This window comes from Muntiacus reevesi, chromosome X (genome assembly GCF_963930625.1).
Source record: "Muntiacus reevesi chromosome X, mMunRee1.1, whole genome shotgun sequence".
Lineage (NCBI taxonomy): Eukaryota > Metazoa > Chordata > Mammalia > Artiodactyla > Cervidae > Muntiacus > Muntiacus reevesi.
The window spans coordinates 142,251,553-142,268,667 of NC_089271.1; the positions used below are offsets into that span (position 1 = coordinate 142,251,553).

Consider the following 17,115-nt stretch of genomic DNA (forward strand, 5'->3'; position numbering starts at 1 on the left):
CATCCATAAAGGACTACTAGAAAAACCATAGTCTTGACTAGATGGACCTTGTTGACAAAGTAATGTCTCTGCTTTTTAATATGCTATCTAGGTTGGTCATAACTTTCATTCCAAGGAGTAAGCGTCTTTTTATTTCATGGCTGCAATCACCATTTGCAGTGATTTTGGAGCCCAGAAAAATAAAGTCAGCCACTGTTTCCACTGTTTGCCCATCTGTTTGCCATGAAGTGATGGTACCAGATGCCATGATCTTAGTTTTCTGAATGTTGAGCTTTAAACCAACTTTTTCACTCTCCTCTTTCACTGTCATCAAGAGGCTCTTTAGTTCTTCTTCACTTTCTGCCATAAGGGTGGTTTCATCTGCATATCTGAGGTTATTGATATTTCTCCCAGCAGTATTGATTCCAGCTTTTGCTTCCTCCAGCCCAGCATTTCTCATGATGTACTCTGCATATAATTAAATAAGCAGGGTAACAATATACAGCCTTGATGTACTCCTTTTCCTATTTGGAACCAGTCTGTTGGTCGATGTCCAGTTGTAACTGTTGCTTCCTGACCTGCATACAGGTTCCTCAAGAGGCAGGTCAGGTGGTCTGGTATTCCCATCTCTTTCAGAATTTTCCAGTTTATTGTGATCCACACAGTCAAAGGCTTTGGCACAGTCAATAAAGCAGAAATAGATGTTTTTCTGGAACTCTCTTGCTTTTTCAATGATCCAGCAGATGTTGATAATTTGATCTCTGGTTCCTCTGCCTTTTCTAAAACCAGCTTGAACAATCTGGAAGTTCACAGTTCACGTATTGCTGAAGCCTGGCTTGGAGAACTTTAAGCATTACTTTTCTAGCATGTGAGACAAGTGCAATTGTGCAGTAGTGTGAGCATTCTTTGGCATTGCCTTTCTTTGGGATTGGAATGAAAACTGACCTTTTCCAGTCCTGTGGCCATTGCTGAGTTTTCCAAATTTGCTGTCATATTGACTGCAGCACTTTCACAGCATCATCTTTCAGGATCTGAAATAGCTCAAGTGGAATTCCATCACCTCCACTAGCTTTGTTCGTAGTGATACTTCCAAAGGCCCGCTTGACTTCACATTCCAGGATGTCTGGCTCAAGTTGAGTGATCACACCATCGTGATTATCTGGGTCGTGAAGATCTTTTTTGTACAGTTCTGTGTATTTTTGCCACCTCTTCTTAATATCTTCTGCTTCTGTTAGGAACCTACCATTTCTGTCCTTTATTGTGCCCATCTTTGCATGGAATGTTCCCTTGGTATCTCTAATTTTCTTGAAGAGATCCCTAGTCTTTCCCATTCTATTGCTTTCCTCTATTTCTTTGCATTGATTGCTGAGGAAGTCTTTCTTATCTCTCCTTGCTATTCTTTGGAACTCTGCATTCAAATAGGAATATCTTTCCTTTTCTCCCTTGCTTTTTGCTTCCATCTTTTCACAGCTATTTGTAAGGCCTCCTCAGACAGCCATTTTGCTTTTTTGCATTTCTTTTTCTTGGGGATGGTCTTGACTCCTATCTCCTGTAGAATGCCATGAACCTCTGTCCATAGTTCATCAGGCACTCTGTCTATCAGATCTAGTCCCTTAAATCTATTTCTCACTTCCACTGTAGTCATAAGGGATTTGATTTAGGTCATACCTGAATGGTCTAGCGGTTTTCCCTACTTTCTTCAATTTCAGTCTGAATTTGGCAATAAGGAGGTCATGATCTGAGCTAAAGTTAGCTCCCGTCTTGTTTTTGCTGACTGTATAGTGCTTCTCCATCTTTGGCTGCAAAGAATATAATCAATCTGATTTCAGTGTCAACCATCTGGTGATGTCCATGTGTAGAGTCTTCTCTTGTGTTGTTGGAAGAGGGTGTTTGCTATGACCAGTGCATTCTCTTGGCAGAACTGTTAGCCTTTGCCCTGCTTCATTCTGTACTCCAAGGCCAAATTTTCCTATTACTCCAGGTGTTTCTTGACTTCCTACTTTTGCATTCCAGTCCCCTCTAATGAAAAGGACACCTTTTTTGGGTGTTAGTTCTAGAAGGTCTTGTAGGTCTTCATAGAACTGTTCAACTTCAGCTTCTTCAGCATTACTGGTCAGGGCATAGACTCGGATTACCGTGATATTGAATGGTTTGCCTTGGAAACGAACAGAGATCATTCTGTCGTTTTTGAGATTGCATCCAAGTACTGCATTTCAGAATCTTTTGTTTACTATGGAAGAAGAATACAAGAGCATTATACCTTTGTTCCTCATCGCTGAGCCCTGACTGCAAGCCTTCATCTTATATAAAGCCCCTAGACTCCTCATGGAAGGAGGGGGGCACAGTTCTTAAGGCATGAGCCTGCTGTATCTCCCCTCTGCCAGTTGAAGATTAAACTCGTCTTTCTATTTCCTCCAAACTCTCCATATTTTTTTTTTTTATTTGACTTTGGTTGCCAGAGAAAACCAAGATTTTGACTGCAACAATATCACTATGCAAGAATGGATAAAATAAAAAACAATGACAACAGTGGCAAGGATGCAAAGAAACCAGATGTCTCATATACTGATGGGAGTGTAAAATGCTATACAGCCACTCTGGAAAAGTTTCTTTAAAAACTAAACATACACTTGCCACATGCAGGCATGCTAAGTCGCTTCAGTTATATCGGACTCTTTGCAACACTATGGACTGTAGCCCTCGAGGCTCCTCTGTCCATGGGGATTCTCCAGGCAAGAATACTGGAGTGGGTTGCCTTGCCCTTCTCCAGGGGATTTTCCCAACCCAGGGATCAAACCTGCATCTACTGCAGCTCCTGCATTGCAGTCAGATTCTTTACCACTGAGCCACTAGGTATGTGCCCACTTACTATATGACCCAGAAACGACTTTCCTGGGCATATATCTCAGACAAATGAAAGTTGTGCTCAGTTGCCCAGTGGTGTCTGACTTTTTGCAACTCCATGGACTATAGCCTGCTAGGTTCCTCTGTCCATGGGATTATCCAGGCAAGAATACTGGAAAGTTGTGTGTGCTAAAGTCACTTCAGTCATGTTGCACTCTTTGTGACCCTATAAACTGTAGCCTGCCAGGCTCCTCTGTCCATGGAAGTCTCCAGGCAAGCATACTGGAATGAGTTGTTGTGTCCTCCTTCAGGGGATCTTCCCAACCCAGGGATCATACCAGAGTCTCCCGCATTACAGGTGAATCCTTTACTGCTGAAACTCCAGGGAAGCCCACTGGAAAGTTATGTCTGTGCAAATTCTATACTTAGATATTTATAATAGTTTTATCTGTGACAGCCCCAAAATGGAAATAACCAAAATGTCCCTAATTAGGTGAATGGTTAAACTGTAGTATATCCATAGCATGAAACACTCCTCACCAACAAAAAAGAACAGGCTATTGATACATGTATCAACTTGGATAGATCACAAGCATTGAACAAAGCAGAAAAAATTGGAAAAATCACATTCTTTATGCCGCCATTTACATAAAATTCTCAAAAGGACAAAATTATAGAGTAGGAAAACAAATTCATATTTGGCAGGGGTTATGGATGATGGGGGTGTTAGGTATGCCTATGAAGGGGTAGCTCTCTAGTGAAGGAATATTTCTACATCTTGGTTGCAATCATGGTTGCACAAATCTACACAAGTGACAAAATAACATAGACCTGTACATATACAACATTCCAGTGTCAGTTTCCTAGTTTTTTTTCCTAGTTTTTTTTTTTATACTGTAGTATAATAATGTAAAATGTAATAATTGGGCTAAACAGGATGAAGAGTATGTGGAGCATTTCTGTACTGTTTTGGCAACTTCTTGGGAATCCTTCATTATGTATCATAAGTTAAAAAATAAACCACTTATAAAGCAAATAACTCAGAAAACGAGAGTGTGGAAGCTAAAACCCAAAGAGCAAGTAAATAAAATATTTTATAATAATAGCCTATAACAACATGCAGTTTTATGAAGAGAGATTTTAAATGGGGAAGATTTGCATAGGCCAGTTACATATAATACCAAGATCAGTTTTATCTGTAGGATTAAAACATGAGTTAAAAAATATTATAGCCACAGATTAAAATATCTCATCTTAAACCAACCAACTGGCTATTATGAATTGCTTACAATTAGTCACATAAACAAACAATGAAAAAATTCTGCAAACAATGAAAAAATCATTCGTGAAGTGTCTCCAGATTAGTTGTTCAAACTTTATCTAGTAAGTGGTGGGAATGAAGAAGTTTCATATTCCTATGACTGTCATACAGTTAACTGATTTGTGTATGCCCTGTGTAGGATGTCCTCAAGTTTGTTTCACTACAGATTATATTCATTTCCAGCTGTGGTAGGGAAAGAATATTTGCACTGAGTAAAATGTTTAGTGATAATTAGAAAGCAGCAAATAGGGGAAACCTGCCTCTCCCACCTTGGACACAAAATGATAACCACTAGCCATATGAAGCTATTTAAATTTTTAAAATTAAAATCAAATTTAAAATGTAGTTCCCAGATACATTTCAAGTGTTCAGTGTGACTAATGGCTACCATATCAGAACAGCTTAGATATAGAACTTTTCCATCATCACAAAAAGTTCTCTAGAAAAAAGTGTTGCTCTAGAGCATGAAAAACGTCATTTCCCCACAATCATAGGTAGTGTTACAGCCCAAAGAGCTCTGACAGGAATTAGTATTGCATTATCTGAGGTTTTCATTTACACATAATTTTATCTTCAGCAATACTGAGCAGTATGTTGCAGTGGTCAAGTGCTAGGGTTTTAGGGTAGAATAGCACTGGATTACCATTTTAGCTCCAACCTTTGCCAAGTTGTGTGACCTCAAGCATGCTATTTTGCTTCTCTGTGCCTGTATTCTCCTTTTTTTCTTTTTTTTTTTTAAGGTGGGGACTCGGGAATATGGAAACTCCCTCAAAGGGTTGTTGTGAAAGACTAAATGAGAAAAGCGCAATACCTGACACATGTAATCTGTAAATATTATTCTTGATGTCCAGATGATGGATTTGGCTTGTTCTAGTACCTAAACTCTAGATGGCCAGTAGAAAAGGGAATATTCAATTGTACAAGTAGCAAGGGAGTCCATCCCTAACAGGGCACCCCTTTGACTCTTGATAAATAAACAGTAACCACACTGTTCCTCCATACTTGGGGACAGTAACAAAGAGAAGACATCTTCTCCCTTAGAGATCTATTTGTCTTGCAGCTTTCAAAAAGTGAAAGAATACCTTACCCTTGTCCTTAAGGGATTCAGAATTGAAAGCTAACCACCCAGTCATATCAAATAATTTAAAAGCACAACACACCATCTATAAAAGGTTACCCGAACAAGGCACTCAGTAGGGGCACTTGGAGTTTGTCTCCGGCTGTTTCTGGCAATCAAATCCAAGTTCTTGATGTATTACTATAGTAAAATGTTACTATACCCAATCCTTTGTGAGTACCACACAACAGGCCTTCTGTACCTCTGAAATCAACTGGATACTTATTGAACACCTACTAAATACAGGACACTTTCACTGTACACTAGCCATTAGCAAGCTACATCTGGCAAGTCAAATTAGGTCCATTTTGTATTTTCCTTATGGTAAGGAAGGTATGAATGACTTTTACATTTTTTCACCTGTTCGAAGAACTGCCTTCACCCACTAATACCAAACACCAAATGGCCCTGGACATTAGCTTTTCCTCCAGACTTGATAATGTTTCTTAATTAATTCACCCTCAAATTCCAAGGCAAAAGAGCACTTATATGTGAAACTTATACAGTAGGAAAGTCATTTCAACAGCTAACACTGTTTGAATCATAAGTGATGCCAACACGCTTTATACACTTTCCATGCTGTTACAAATCAAAACAACAAAATCACAATGAGATAACACTTTGCACCCACTAGAATGGCTGTAATAAAAAAATAGACATTAACAAGTGTTGGTAAAGATGTGGAGGAGAATAGTATACATTGCTAATGGGAGGGGAAAATATACAGTCACTTTGGTAAATTCTGGCAGTTCCTCACAAATTTAAACATAGAATTTCATATGGCCCAGCAATTCTACTCCTAGACAGGTACCAAGAGAAATGAAAGCATATATCTGCACAGAAACATGTATATGAATGTTTATAGCAGCATTATTCATAATAACCAAAAGGCAGAAGCCAACCAACTGATGAATGAATAAGTGAAATATGGAAAGTCATACAGCAGACTATTATTTAGTCATTAAAATGAAGTATTGATACATACTACAATTTGGAAAGACTTTAGAAACCTTATGCTAAGTGAAAGAAGCTAAACACAAAAGATTTTTGTATGATTCACATACATTGTGTGATTCAATTTATATGAAATCTCCTCAAATGAAAATCCATAGAGACAAAAAATTAATTAGTGGTTGCCCAGGCCTGTGAGTGGATATGGGGTGTAAGTGAAAAGGGGCACAAGGTAATGGAAATGTTTCAAATAATACTGTGGTGATGGTAACACACCTCTAAATACACCTCTAAATACTAGTAACAATAAATTGTACAGTTTTTAAAAGTGTACAACACCAAAAGCACATCTCATAAAAGAAAAAAAGGATAAATTATATCTCATCAAAATTTTAATTTTTTGCATCATTAAGAAAATGGAAAGACAAGTAACAGAGTGGGACAAAATATCCACATACCATGTATCTACAGAGACTTGTATCCACAATGTATAAATAATTTTTACAATTCAACAATAAAAAGTCAGTAAAGACAATAATTCAATTTAAAAATGGAAAAGAGGTATGTATGTTTTAATAAGTAAATGAAAACATGCTCATCGTCATTAGTTTTTAAGGAAGTACAAATTACAACCACAAAGACATATCATTTCACACCTACTCAGAATGGTTAAAACAAAAAAACAGACAACAACAAATGTAGGTGAGGAGGTGGAGAAACAGAAACCCTCATACATTGCTAGCAGAAATGCAAAACAGTGCTGTCGCTTTGGAAAACAATTTTGTAGTTTCTTATAAAGTTAAAGATAAATTTGCCATATGATCCATTCATTCCACCCTTATGTTCCTATCAAAGAAAATGAAAACATTTGTCCACACAGACTTGCACACCTATGTCCTTAGTGGCATTATTCTTAATAGCCAAAAACTGGAAACAACCTACATGTCTAGTAAGCAGACAGACAGAATGTGTTATAGCCATATAATGTAATACTATTTGGCAATAAAAATTAATGAAGTACTGGTACATGCTATAGTATGGAGGAATCTCAAAAATATGCTAAGTTAAAGAAGACAGGCACAAAAGACCACTTCTTACTTGATTTAATTCAGATGAAATGTCCAGAATATGCAAATTTATAGCGACAGAAAATAGATCAGTGGTTACCTGGAGTTGGGAGTGGGAAAGAACTGTAAATAAATGAGTATGAGGGATTTAGTGGGGAAGTGAAAATGTTCTAAAACATGATTATGGTTGCATCATTCAGTAAAGTTACTAAAAATATTGAACTATACACTTGAAATGGGTGAATTTTATGATATGAAATATATATCCTAACAAAGTTGTTAAAAATAGGAAAGGAAGAGTAGGGGAAACTGGATGAGGAATACACAGGAATTCTGCATTATCTTTCCAACTTTTCCATAAACCTGACACTATTCTGAAATTTAACTAAAAAATAACAAGAATATGTTTGTGCATTCATACCTATCTGTGTGAAAAGACATTTATAAAGATGAAATGTGTAAAATCTCATTACAGATGAGCATTAACATGAACATTTGAAACTATTTCGATAACAGAGAATACTATTAGCCCCAAATAAACAAAATGTTATCCCCCCAAAAGAATTCCATTATTCTCATTAGTTGTCCTGTTATTACCTAAAATAAATGCTCAATTATTATTACTATGAATTTTATCAATAAACATTTGCTGAAATTTGTTTTCTCCTTTGTCATATAAGTACCTACACATTATCTTTGATTTTGTTTTTTAGCCCACAGAGCCTACTATCTGGTTCTTTACAGAACTCTGTTCTACAATATTACAGGATAAATATAATCAGTCTCCTTCTTGAGTGTATTGTTATCATTACCTAGTTTTGGCATAATGCCCTTAGTATATTAGTCGCTCAGTCCTGTCCGTCTCTTTGTTAACCCCATGTCCGTGAAACTCTGGAGGCAAAAACACTGGAATGGGTAGCCACTCCCTTCTCCACGGGATCTTTCTGACCCAGGGATCTAACCACCGTCTCCTGCATTGCAGACAGATTCTTTACCATCTGAGCCACTGGGGAAGCCCGTCCTTCCTTAGTATAGATCCTATAATTTTGCCTTTTGACTGACAAAGTCTAAAGATATTTACTATGTAGCTCTTCACAGAAAAGTTGCCAAGCCCTGTTCTACACCATAACAGGGTAAATATAATCAGTCTCTTTATTGAGTATATTCTTATCATACTTAGCTATGGTATGAGGCCAGTCTGGATATCCCCTATAAAGGATAAGCCGTGCATCTCTTCTGCTGTGGCACTACTTAGGATTCCCATAAATAGAAACACTATTAGCTTAATAGTCTAGCAAAACCTCGATGTCACCTTTATTATGGTGATATTAAAGAGTCAACACTATAGAAAGAGTCAAGATGACCCTCAAGTTGTTATGTCACCACGCCATGGACTCCGTGAGATCTCTTAGATATCAAGTGGCTCCTATGGCATCACACCCTGCCTTTGGCATCACCCTGGCACATCACCTTAGTGTCATATGCTATCACTGTTGCGGCAGAATTCTGCCCTAATGCCACTCCACCGAAATGTCAGCATAATTAACCCCTACTTCCTTCCAATCCTTTGGCAGCAGTAGGAGCGATGGGGAGGGTGGCCACAGGCACTGGTTCGAGCTCAAGAGGTAATACTCAGCTGTCTTCCCTTCCGCTTACCACTGCAGGTCAGGGCCCCCAGAACAGGACATTTTGGCTCCCATAACTCTCTTGCCATGACCCCGCACCCATTTCGCGTCACCGACTTAGTGCCCCAACAGCGACCACCCACCCCGGTTCTACACGAAGCCGCTCCCCATACCTGACTCCATTCTCCAGCTGTCATCCTGGGCCAATTCCACCGGCCACTTGACTACGGTGGCCGCAAGGGACCCTGGGACTCGTAGTTCCGCGCCGCTAGGGGCAGAGTCAGGGAGAGTGGCGAAGGCGCCTCCCTGCCCGGAACTGCGCTCAGACTGCAATTCCCAGAGGCGCCCTGCGATGGGAAAAGCGAAGGAAGACGAGAGGATGGTGATTGGTGGAGCTCTACGGGCTCTTGTGATTGGCACTCGGAGCCTGCGAAGTGAGGAGGTGGTGGATCTGGCTGCACCGTGATCCTGGGAAAGCGAAATGGAGGGGTGTGTGTCTAACCTAATGGTCTGCAACCTGGCCTACACCGGGAAGCTGGAGGAGTTAAAAGAGAGGATCCAGGCGGATAAGTCCCTGGCCACTAGGACTGACCAGGTAAAGCAGCGCTGGACCCTCTCCGCAGGCGGCGGCGGCGGCGGCGGCGACAACGTGGCTGCACAGCCCTGCCCAGTCCAGGGGGAGGCCGGTTCCGAGAGGGCGGGATTCCCGCCCCCGCCTCCCCATCCTTACCCCTGGGTCACCTCAGGACTCGGGATAGAGCGGCCCGATCTAGCCCCGCCAACCGCCAATGTTTCCCCCCCTCCCCCTTTGGCCCGGTACTTAGCTCGCTGTATTTTGGATATTTCTAGAACGTTTAGCTCATTTCTCAGAAATGCCCAATCTTTGAGGCATCTGTGAGAAGGAAAGTTTTTTGGATTTTTGAAATGGATTTCTTTGCTTTTATTAGTGATTTTATTCGAGGCAACATGTGTAACTGAACGCCTCTTGTGTGTCAGGCAGTTACTAGAAGGAGCAGACGTGTATAAAATAATCCCAAATCATATGTCCGATTCTAAATGTGGTATTCTTCGGGAGAGAAGTTAGCGTGGTGCTTTCAGAACATATCATGGAAGGACCTGATTTAATCTGGCTGAGAAAAGCCGAATGTTGTAACCCTAAAGACTGCAAAGGAGGGAAGATCGACTTATCTTGAAGAATGAGAGGTTTCCCTGGAGGATGAATGGGCAGTTTAGGCAGAACCGAAACAAAAGAGAGTGGACCTTGGGAAATGTTTCTTTCTGCTCTCCTACTTAAAGAACCCTCATGCGTTCACCCTGAGTTTCTAGAAAGATTCATGGTGCCCTCAGTAAGCCAACAAACATTTATAGATTGCTTCCTGTTTGACAGGCACCGTGCTAAGCACTAGCAAGACTGTCACATAATTAAAAATCTCCATTTTGTGTCTTTGGGAAGAGAATTAGAAGTCGGGAGACTTCTCTGGAACTTTCCTTTGTTTCTCAACCTGAAAAATCCCTTTGCCTAGTTTGCCTTTAGTTTGGTCTGGTAGTGTTTAATACTTTAGATTTAATTTAACAAAATTAAGATTTAATAATACTTCTAACCATTCTTCATCAAATCAATGGCATAAAAAAGGGAGAAACTATTCAGGATCAAAAGACTTAAACAATTGTTGCAACTTGTGGACCTTGTATGGATCCTGATTGAAAACAAGCTAACTGCAAAAAGACATTTGGGGTACTGTTGGGGAAATCTGAATACAGACTGGGTATTTGATGTTATAAAGAAGTTAGAGTTAATTTTAAGCAGTGTAATAGCTATGTAGTAAAGTATTTTTTTGGAGAAGGAAATGGCAACCCAGTATTCTTGGCTGGGAAATCCCATGGACAAAGAAGCCTGGCAGGCTACAGTCCATGGAGTCACAAAAGAGTTGGACAGGACTTACAGACTAAACAACAAAGTGTTTTTTAGACACTCAAATATTTAGGGATGGAAAGTCATGATATTTAAGATTTGTTTTTTAAAATCTCTTTAAGAAAAAAAAAACATGAAGCAAATGTTAGAAAACCTTTGTACAATGTAGGTGATTGGCCTATTTTTATATGAGTTTGAAATTTTTGTAATAAAGCTTATAATACTGTTTTCTTTTACACAGAGCTAAGAAATATAGCAGTCACTGCAAAAAAAAATAAGAGCGAGAAATTCTTTTTGAAAAACATGACTAGCTCCTTTCTAGCTTATTTTTTAAAAATAATGTTGCTTTCTAATTCTGTGTGTAGTATTTTTTAAAATGGCTATATAGGGAATCTCAACTAGTTTTATGAACATTTCCTTTCCATAAGATTCACTTGTTCTTTCTAGAGCATCTAGAAAATTCAGGCTTGTGTCCTAACATTTGCTAGCTATCTGACCTTGGTCAAGCTGCTTACCTTGAGGAATCTTAGTTCCCTAATCTGTAAAATGGGGATAATATATACTATATAGGATCATGGGGATTACAGGAGATGATAGACGTAAAATTTTTAGCACAGTGCCTGACATAAAAATATGTACATAGCCAAAGCTCTGTTGCTGCCAAAGCACTGAAGTAAGTTTTTTGCTCTATTGCTTTCATGGGTCTATTCTACCCAGAATTACCTACATTCATCAACGTATTCTCCGCATGGTACTAGAACCTTAGGCTCTCTTATATAAGTAATGTAGTTTAAGGTTACCTACCTGAGGATCCAGTCCTCTCCATTTCTTGTTTCCAAACCGTATGTTCACTGGCTCAGGATTAATATGTTCTGCTTTCTTGTCTTAGTTCTTCTATTTCTTTTCAAAAATGTTGATCTTACTGCTTCTCTGTTTCCCGTGTAGGACAGCAGAACAGCATTGCATTGGGCATGCTCAGCTGGACATACAGAAATTGTTGAATTCTTACTGCAACTTGGAGTGCCAGTGAATGATAAAGATGATGTGAGTAGTAGGCAGAGTTGATAAATTCCCTGTTATCTTTAGAGTCCAGACTGGTGTTTACTGAAGCCCAAGAATTAAAGTCACAAACAAATTTTAACGTTTATGACTAGGGAGTTGCAGCATGGCACCAGTGACCAAATACAGGACTGGTGGTAGCATTATTTCAGAATGTTAATTTTGTCACTCATAGCCTGTAATTTAAGGTAAGCATGCAGATCAAGTCTTATTGCAATGACCACTAAGAGACTACAAACCCTTTTTTATTATGTTAAAAACTTTTTGGTGAATAGTGCCTAGATATTAGAATGAGGGCCTAGAACCTTTTTTGTTATATAGAGATTTAGTGCAATAGTACTAGTTATATTAGGGTAAGACTTCTTGCAGGAGACCCTGGTTCGATTCCTGGATTGGGAAGATCTGCTGGAAAAGGGATAGGCTACCCACTCCAGTATTCTTGGGCTTCTATTGTGGCTCAGCTGATAAAGAATCTGCCTGCACTGCGGGAGACCTGGGTTTGATCCTGGGTTGGGAAGATCCCCTGGAGAAGGGAATGGCTACCCACTCCAGTATTCTGGCCTGGAGAATTCCTTGGGATCGCAAAGACTCAACTGAGTGACTCACTTTCACTTTCTGAAGAATAAGGGTGAAAAGTTTTTAGAAGCAGGTTCCTTTTCAAGGATGCTTGAGGAAGTAATATTCTTAATGGCAAAAAAAGAAAAATAATGGAGGAACAGTTGAGTACAGTATGTATATCCACATAATAGTATGCAGTCAATAAAGTTATGATTCCAAAGAATGACAGAAAAATTCCTACAACATGATGAGAAGTGGAAATTGTGGAAAATACAACTTAACGGAGCTTGATATCCTATGATCCCTATTTAAAAACACATTAGAGTTAGACTTAGGTAGTCTCCATGTTACAGAATTATGGATGCTTTTCTTTTGTATGTATCTGATTTCCAAATATCCTGCAGTGCTTAATGAGGGAAAGAGAAAGAATATATTTTTTTAAAACCTTTCATACACAGCTCTGTAAACCCTGTCTTAATGTTGGCATTAATCCCTGTGACTTTTCTGCCTTGTTTGTGTTCTGTCCACCTCTTTTACAGGCAGGTTGGTCTCCTCTTCATATTGCTGCTTCTGCTGGCAGAGATGAGATTGTCAAAGCCCTTCTGGGAAAAGGTGCTCAAGTGAATGCTGTCAATCAAAATGGCTGTACTCCCCTACATTATGCAGCTTCCAAAAACAGGCATGAGGTAGGGTTCCATTCCTAGGCTGCTTCTTTTGAGTTCTAAACCTCTATGAAAACAGAAATATTAACAGATATCTGCATTGTTTTCTTTTACATCTTCCCAGATTGCTGTGATGTTACTGGAAGGTGGAGCTAATCCAGACGCTAAGGACCATTATGAGGCCACAGCAATGCACCGGGCAGCAGCCAAGGGTAACTTGAAGATGATTCATATTCTTCTGTACTACAAAGCTTCCACAAACATCCAAGACACTGAGGGTAACACTCCTCTGTAAGTGACAAGTAGCAGTCATTTGTATTCTACCTGACATTAGCCCTCTTGCACTAATTCTTACACATTATTTTTTTTAATTCTGCTTATAGTACATGTTTATGGCCAAAAAAAATTGAAAATACATAAAAGTATAAAGATAAAAATTCAAAGTGCCTATCAGCTTGCCACCCAGAAATAACCACTGATAACATTTTAATGTATTTCCTCCCTGTCTTTTATATGTAAATATGCATACTTTACATATGCTTTTTTAAAAAATTGGAACCATATTGTGTATATAGTTTCATATCTTGTGCTTTTTACCTCAAATGTAAGCATTTTCCAATGTTAATAAATATTTCTAAAGTGATTTTGAATGCCTATACACAACGCTATTTTATGGATGTGCCAGAATTTAATAATTCCTCTATTACTGTATATTTAAGCTTTTTTTTGAGTTTTCCACTATTATAAATAATGCTGCATTGATCAGACTTTATATGAAAACCTTTGGCCATATTGCTGATTAGTATCTTAGTGTAGAACTAGGATTGTTGGGTCAACAGATACACATTTTAAAACAGTTGCTTTTTTTTCCCAAATTACTTTCAGAGAAGTTGTATTATTGCCTCCTTCCAATAGCAGTTGGAGAGTGCCTATTACCCCTCTCCAACACAAAAAATATCCTTTTCTTATAGGAAAAATGGTGTTTCAGAGTTGTAACTTGCATTTTCTTACTATCAAGGAAGCTAAACATTTTTAGTGTCTATGACTATATCTCTTCTCTAAATTATAGCTTTCTATATCCCTTTCTCTGTTTCCTTTTGGAAAATTAATTTATTTTTACTGATTCATTTGCATATCCTTGACATAGTAGAAATATTAACATTCTTCCATGCTAGTTGAAAATATTTTCCCAGTTTGTCTTTAAATTTTGTTTATTTTTTTTTTTTGAAATAACAGAAATTTTCAACTTCTATATAGTCAGATCTATTAATCTTCCCTCATAGCTAGAAAGTGCTTCCTCACCCTGAACTTAGATATTTACCTGTATTTTGGGGCTTCCTGGTGGCCTAGATGGTAAAGAATCTGCCTGTAATGCAGGAGACCCAGGTTCAATCCATGGGTCAGGAAGGTCCCCTGGAGAAGGGAATGGCTACCCACTCCAGTATTCTTGCCTGGAGAATTCCATGGACAGAGGAGCCTGGCAGGCTACATTCCATGGGGTTGAAAGAGTCGGACACGACATAGCAACTAATATACTTTCACACACTACAATCAAGAACTCAGGCATTTTCAATGCAGATCCAGTTTCTTTATATCTATTGGGCTTCCCTGGTGGCACAAATGGTAAAGAATCTGCCTACAATGCAGGAGGCCCAGGTTTGATCCCTGAGTCGGGAAGATCCCCTGGAGAAGGAAATGACTACTCACTCCAGTATTCTTGCCTGGGAAATCCCATGGACAGAGGAGCGTGGTGGGCTATAGTCCACAGGATCACAAAGACTCAAACACAATTTAGTGACTAACACTGATTATACTATGTACACTTAAGTCACCTATATTTTATTACTGTTTTACAAAAAAAAACATTGCATTGGTTTGGTTTAGTTACTGTTTTTCATTTAACTCAAACGCATCTGGCATTGATTATGTATGACCTGAAGCCATCCTCTACCTTGATATTTCGTCTACAGTACTTGGCCATTTTTATTCCTTATTATATGGTGACTTTTTTGAACCAGAAATTCTATGAGTCTTCTTCTTAGTCCAGAGTAGGATTCAATTTTCTTAAAAGTGTTGTTTTCTTAACTCTGTTTTAAAATTTTTCTCTGTAGTTCTGAGTGGCTTTATTTAGAAAAACATGCATGTTCTAGCCCTTTTCTCCAAATAAGAAAGGGAGGGATGGCCTGGAGGAAATTTAGGAGTCACAGGCAGTGTTGGGTCCTGGGAAGAGCCAAAGATTAAGGAATAGTTAGATGCTATTTGCCCTATCCAAACTCAGCCACTTAACAGCTATATTAAATACTTGCATTAAATAACATGAAGAAGTTACTTAACTTTCCTGAGTCTAATTTTCTTATCTGTAATATGAGATGTGTAAAATTCCTTACTCCCTAAGGTTAAATAAAATAACATGTTAAGTGTATAGTATTCTACCTGGTAAACTGTTAAGTGCCTCACAAGGTCCCCATCCCCACCCCCACCCCCGCCCAACTCACTGCTCAGCCATGTTGTCATCATATACAAAGATTTAACCTCTGTTACAATTTCAACTGTAAAATGGTGATAATAATACCTTGTTAACCTACAAAGTGCCTATAAAAATCAGATGATATAAAAATTTTTATAGACTGCTTTTCCAATATTTAAACCACACAAGTTTCTATTAGCAGATTATGTATAGAGGTTTTTCGAAATTCTAACCCAGAATTATTATATGTGTTTGGTGTAACCTACTAATCTCCATAAAATGAGGGCATTGTTCCTTAGGCTGGCATTTAGATAACTTTTGTTGTAATAGGGTCAGAATTGTTATTTATGATCTGAGATTATAAAGCTATATTCCACTGAATTTTAACTTATAAACACTCTTCTCCATGGAAATAGATTTTCCTTTCAAGATTAAATAACTTTCCAACATCACACGACCATATGCAGTTTAGACTACCTGTCAAGAACTCCTAACCATTACATAGAATTGGAAATGATTAATCAGTCTCTGTGGTCCTTCATTTCAGACACTTAGCCTGTGATGAAGAGAGAGTGGAAGAAGCAAAACTGCTGGTGTCCCAAGGAGCAAGCATTTACATTGAGAATAAAGAAGAAAAAACACCCCTGCAAGTGGCCAAAGGTGGGCTGGGTTTAATACTCAAGAGAATGGTGGAAAGCTAAGCAGCTTGGATTTAGTCTTACTTTGTTAGTTTTGTGGCTGTTCCCTAATGTACAGGTAACTAATGTACTTGTGCACAAGACATCATCTATGAATGACGAAGTTTTTTCATCTCCCAAGTCTTATAAACATGTTTACTATTGTTCCTGCCGAGTTATTTGTTCTTAGCTTACAACTTGCTTTCCAGGCATTGAATAACTGTTGACATTGTTCTACTCTTTTATATTATTCTGTATTGAATTTTGGTTAATTCTGTGCAAGTGATTCTGTGGCTGTTGTGAGTCTTAAGCACCCTATCATGCACCCTCTATCCCCCTTTGAGGCAGAACAACCCCAGTAGCACCAGGCCAATTGTTTTCCCAAATGTTTCTAGGTAGATGCGAGAATGTTCCTCTATACAGTTGAAACACATCGTAACTCGTTTTTCAAGATCACTCAGAAGCCTATGCCACATATTTCTGTTTTTTCCAACAGTACGGTTTAATTTGTTTTCGTTATCGGAGAAATACTTACATCTTGTGAGGACCAAGTTTTCGGTTCGGGGATCCTGTCCACGTTTGGCATTCATAAACACTAAAATAATAAAATAAAATCACTTGGGTACCAGTGTCTTTTTTAATGAGCTGTTTCCCTCCAAAGTAAAATGTATTGTTTTTAAAAAGAAAATTTTAAAGCACCTATATTAAATCACACCATATTGAAAAGAATGTCAATTTTGTTACCATGATGTATAACAAAAACGAATTTTGATTTGTATTTCAGCAGCTGAAAAAATAAAAGAATCTCCTGATTCTTTCAAATCAGTTAGATACTCACTTAAGCCTTTAAAGGCTTTATAAAGATACTTTTTTTAA

The 17,115-nt window shown here is 38.4% G+C and overlaps 2 protein-coding genes across 7 annotated transcripts in view; one reads left to right on the forward strand and one right to left on the reverse strand.

The window, feature by feature from the left end:
* The window catches only part of ATG4A (autophagy related 4A cysteine peptidase), a 76,329-nt gene extending 67,166 nt beyond the window's left edge, over positions 1–9,163 (reverse strand). For 2 of the 4 annotated variants that reach the window (XM_065914839.1, XM_065914837.1), the window contains exon 1: positions 9,078–9,163. In XM_065914839.1, coding sequence (XP_065770911.1) covers positions 9,078–9,087 — 10 coding nt within the window. In that variant the 5' untranslated portion in view covers positions 9,088–9,163. The remainder of the gene's footprint in view (positions 1–9,077) is intronic. The other 2 variants (XM_065914838.1, XM_065914836.1) reach the window with 1 other exon arrangement.
* Positions 9,164–9,308: 145 nt separating this feature from the next.
* Positions 9,309–16,862, forward strand: PSMD10 (proteasome 26S subunit, non-ATPase 10). Of its 3 annotated transcripts, none has more exons than XM_065915125.1 (5): positions 9,310–9,499; positions 11,762–11,860; positions 12,973–13,119; positions 13,220–13,386; positions 16,110–16,862. In XM_065915125.1, the coding sequence occupies exons 1-5, from the start codon at positions 9,386–9,388 to the stop codon at positions 16,261–16,263; spliced, it is 681 nt and encodes a 226-aa protein (XP_065771197.1). In that variant the 5' UTR covers positions 9,310–9,385; the 3' UTR covers positions 16,264–16,862. The 3 variants fall into 3 exon arrangements, with proteins under 3 accessions (XP_065771198.1, XP_065771197.1, XP_065771199.1); XM_065915127.1 differs by having other exon boundaries at positions 13,220–13,307; positions 16,110–16,250; XM_065915126.1 differs by lacking the exon at positions 11,762–11,860 and having other exon boundaries at positions 9,309–9,499.
* Positions 16,863–17,115: the final 253 nt, after the last annotated feature.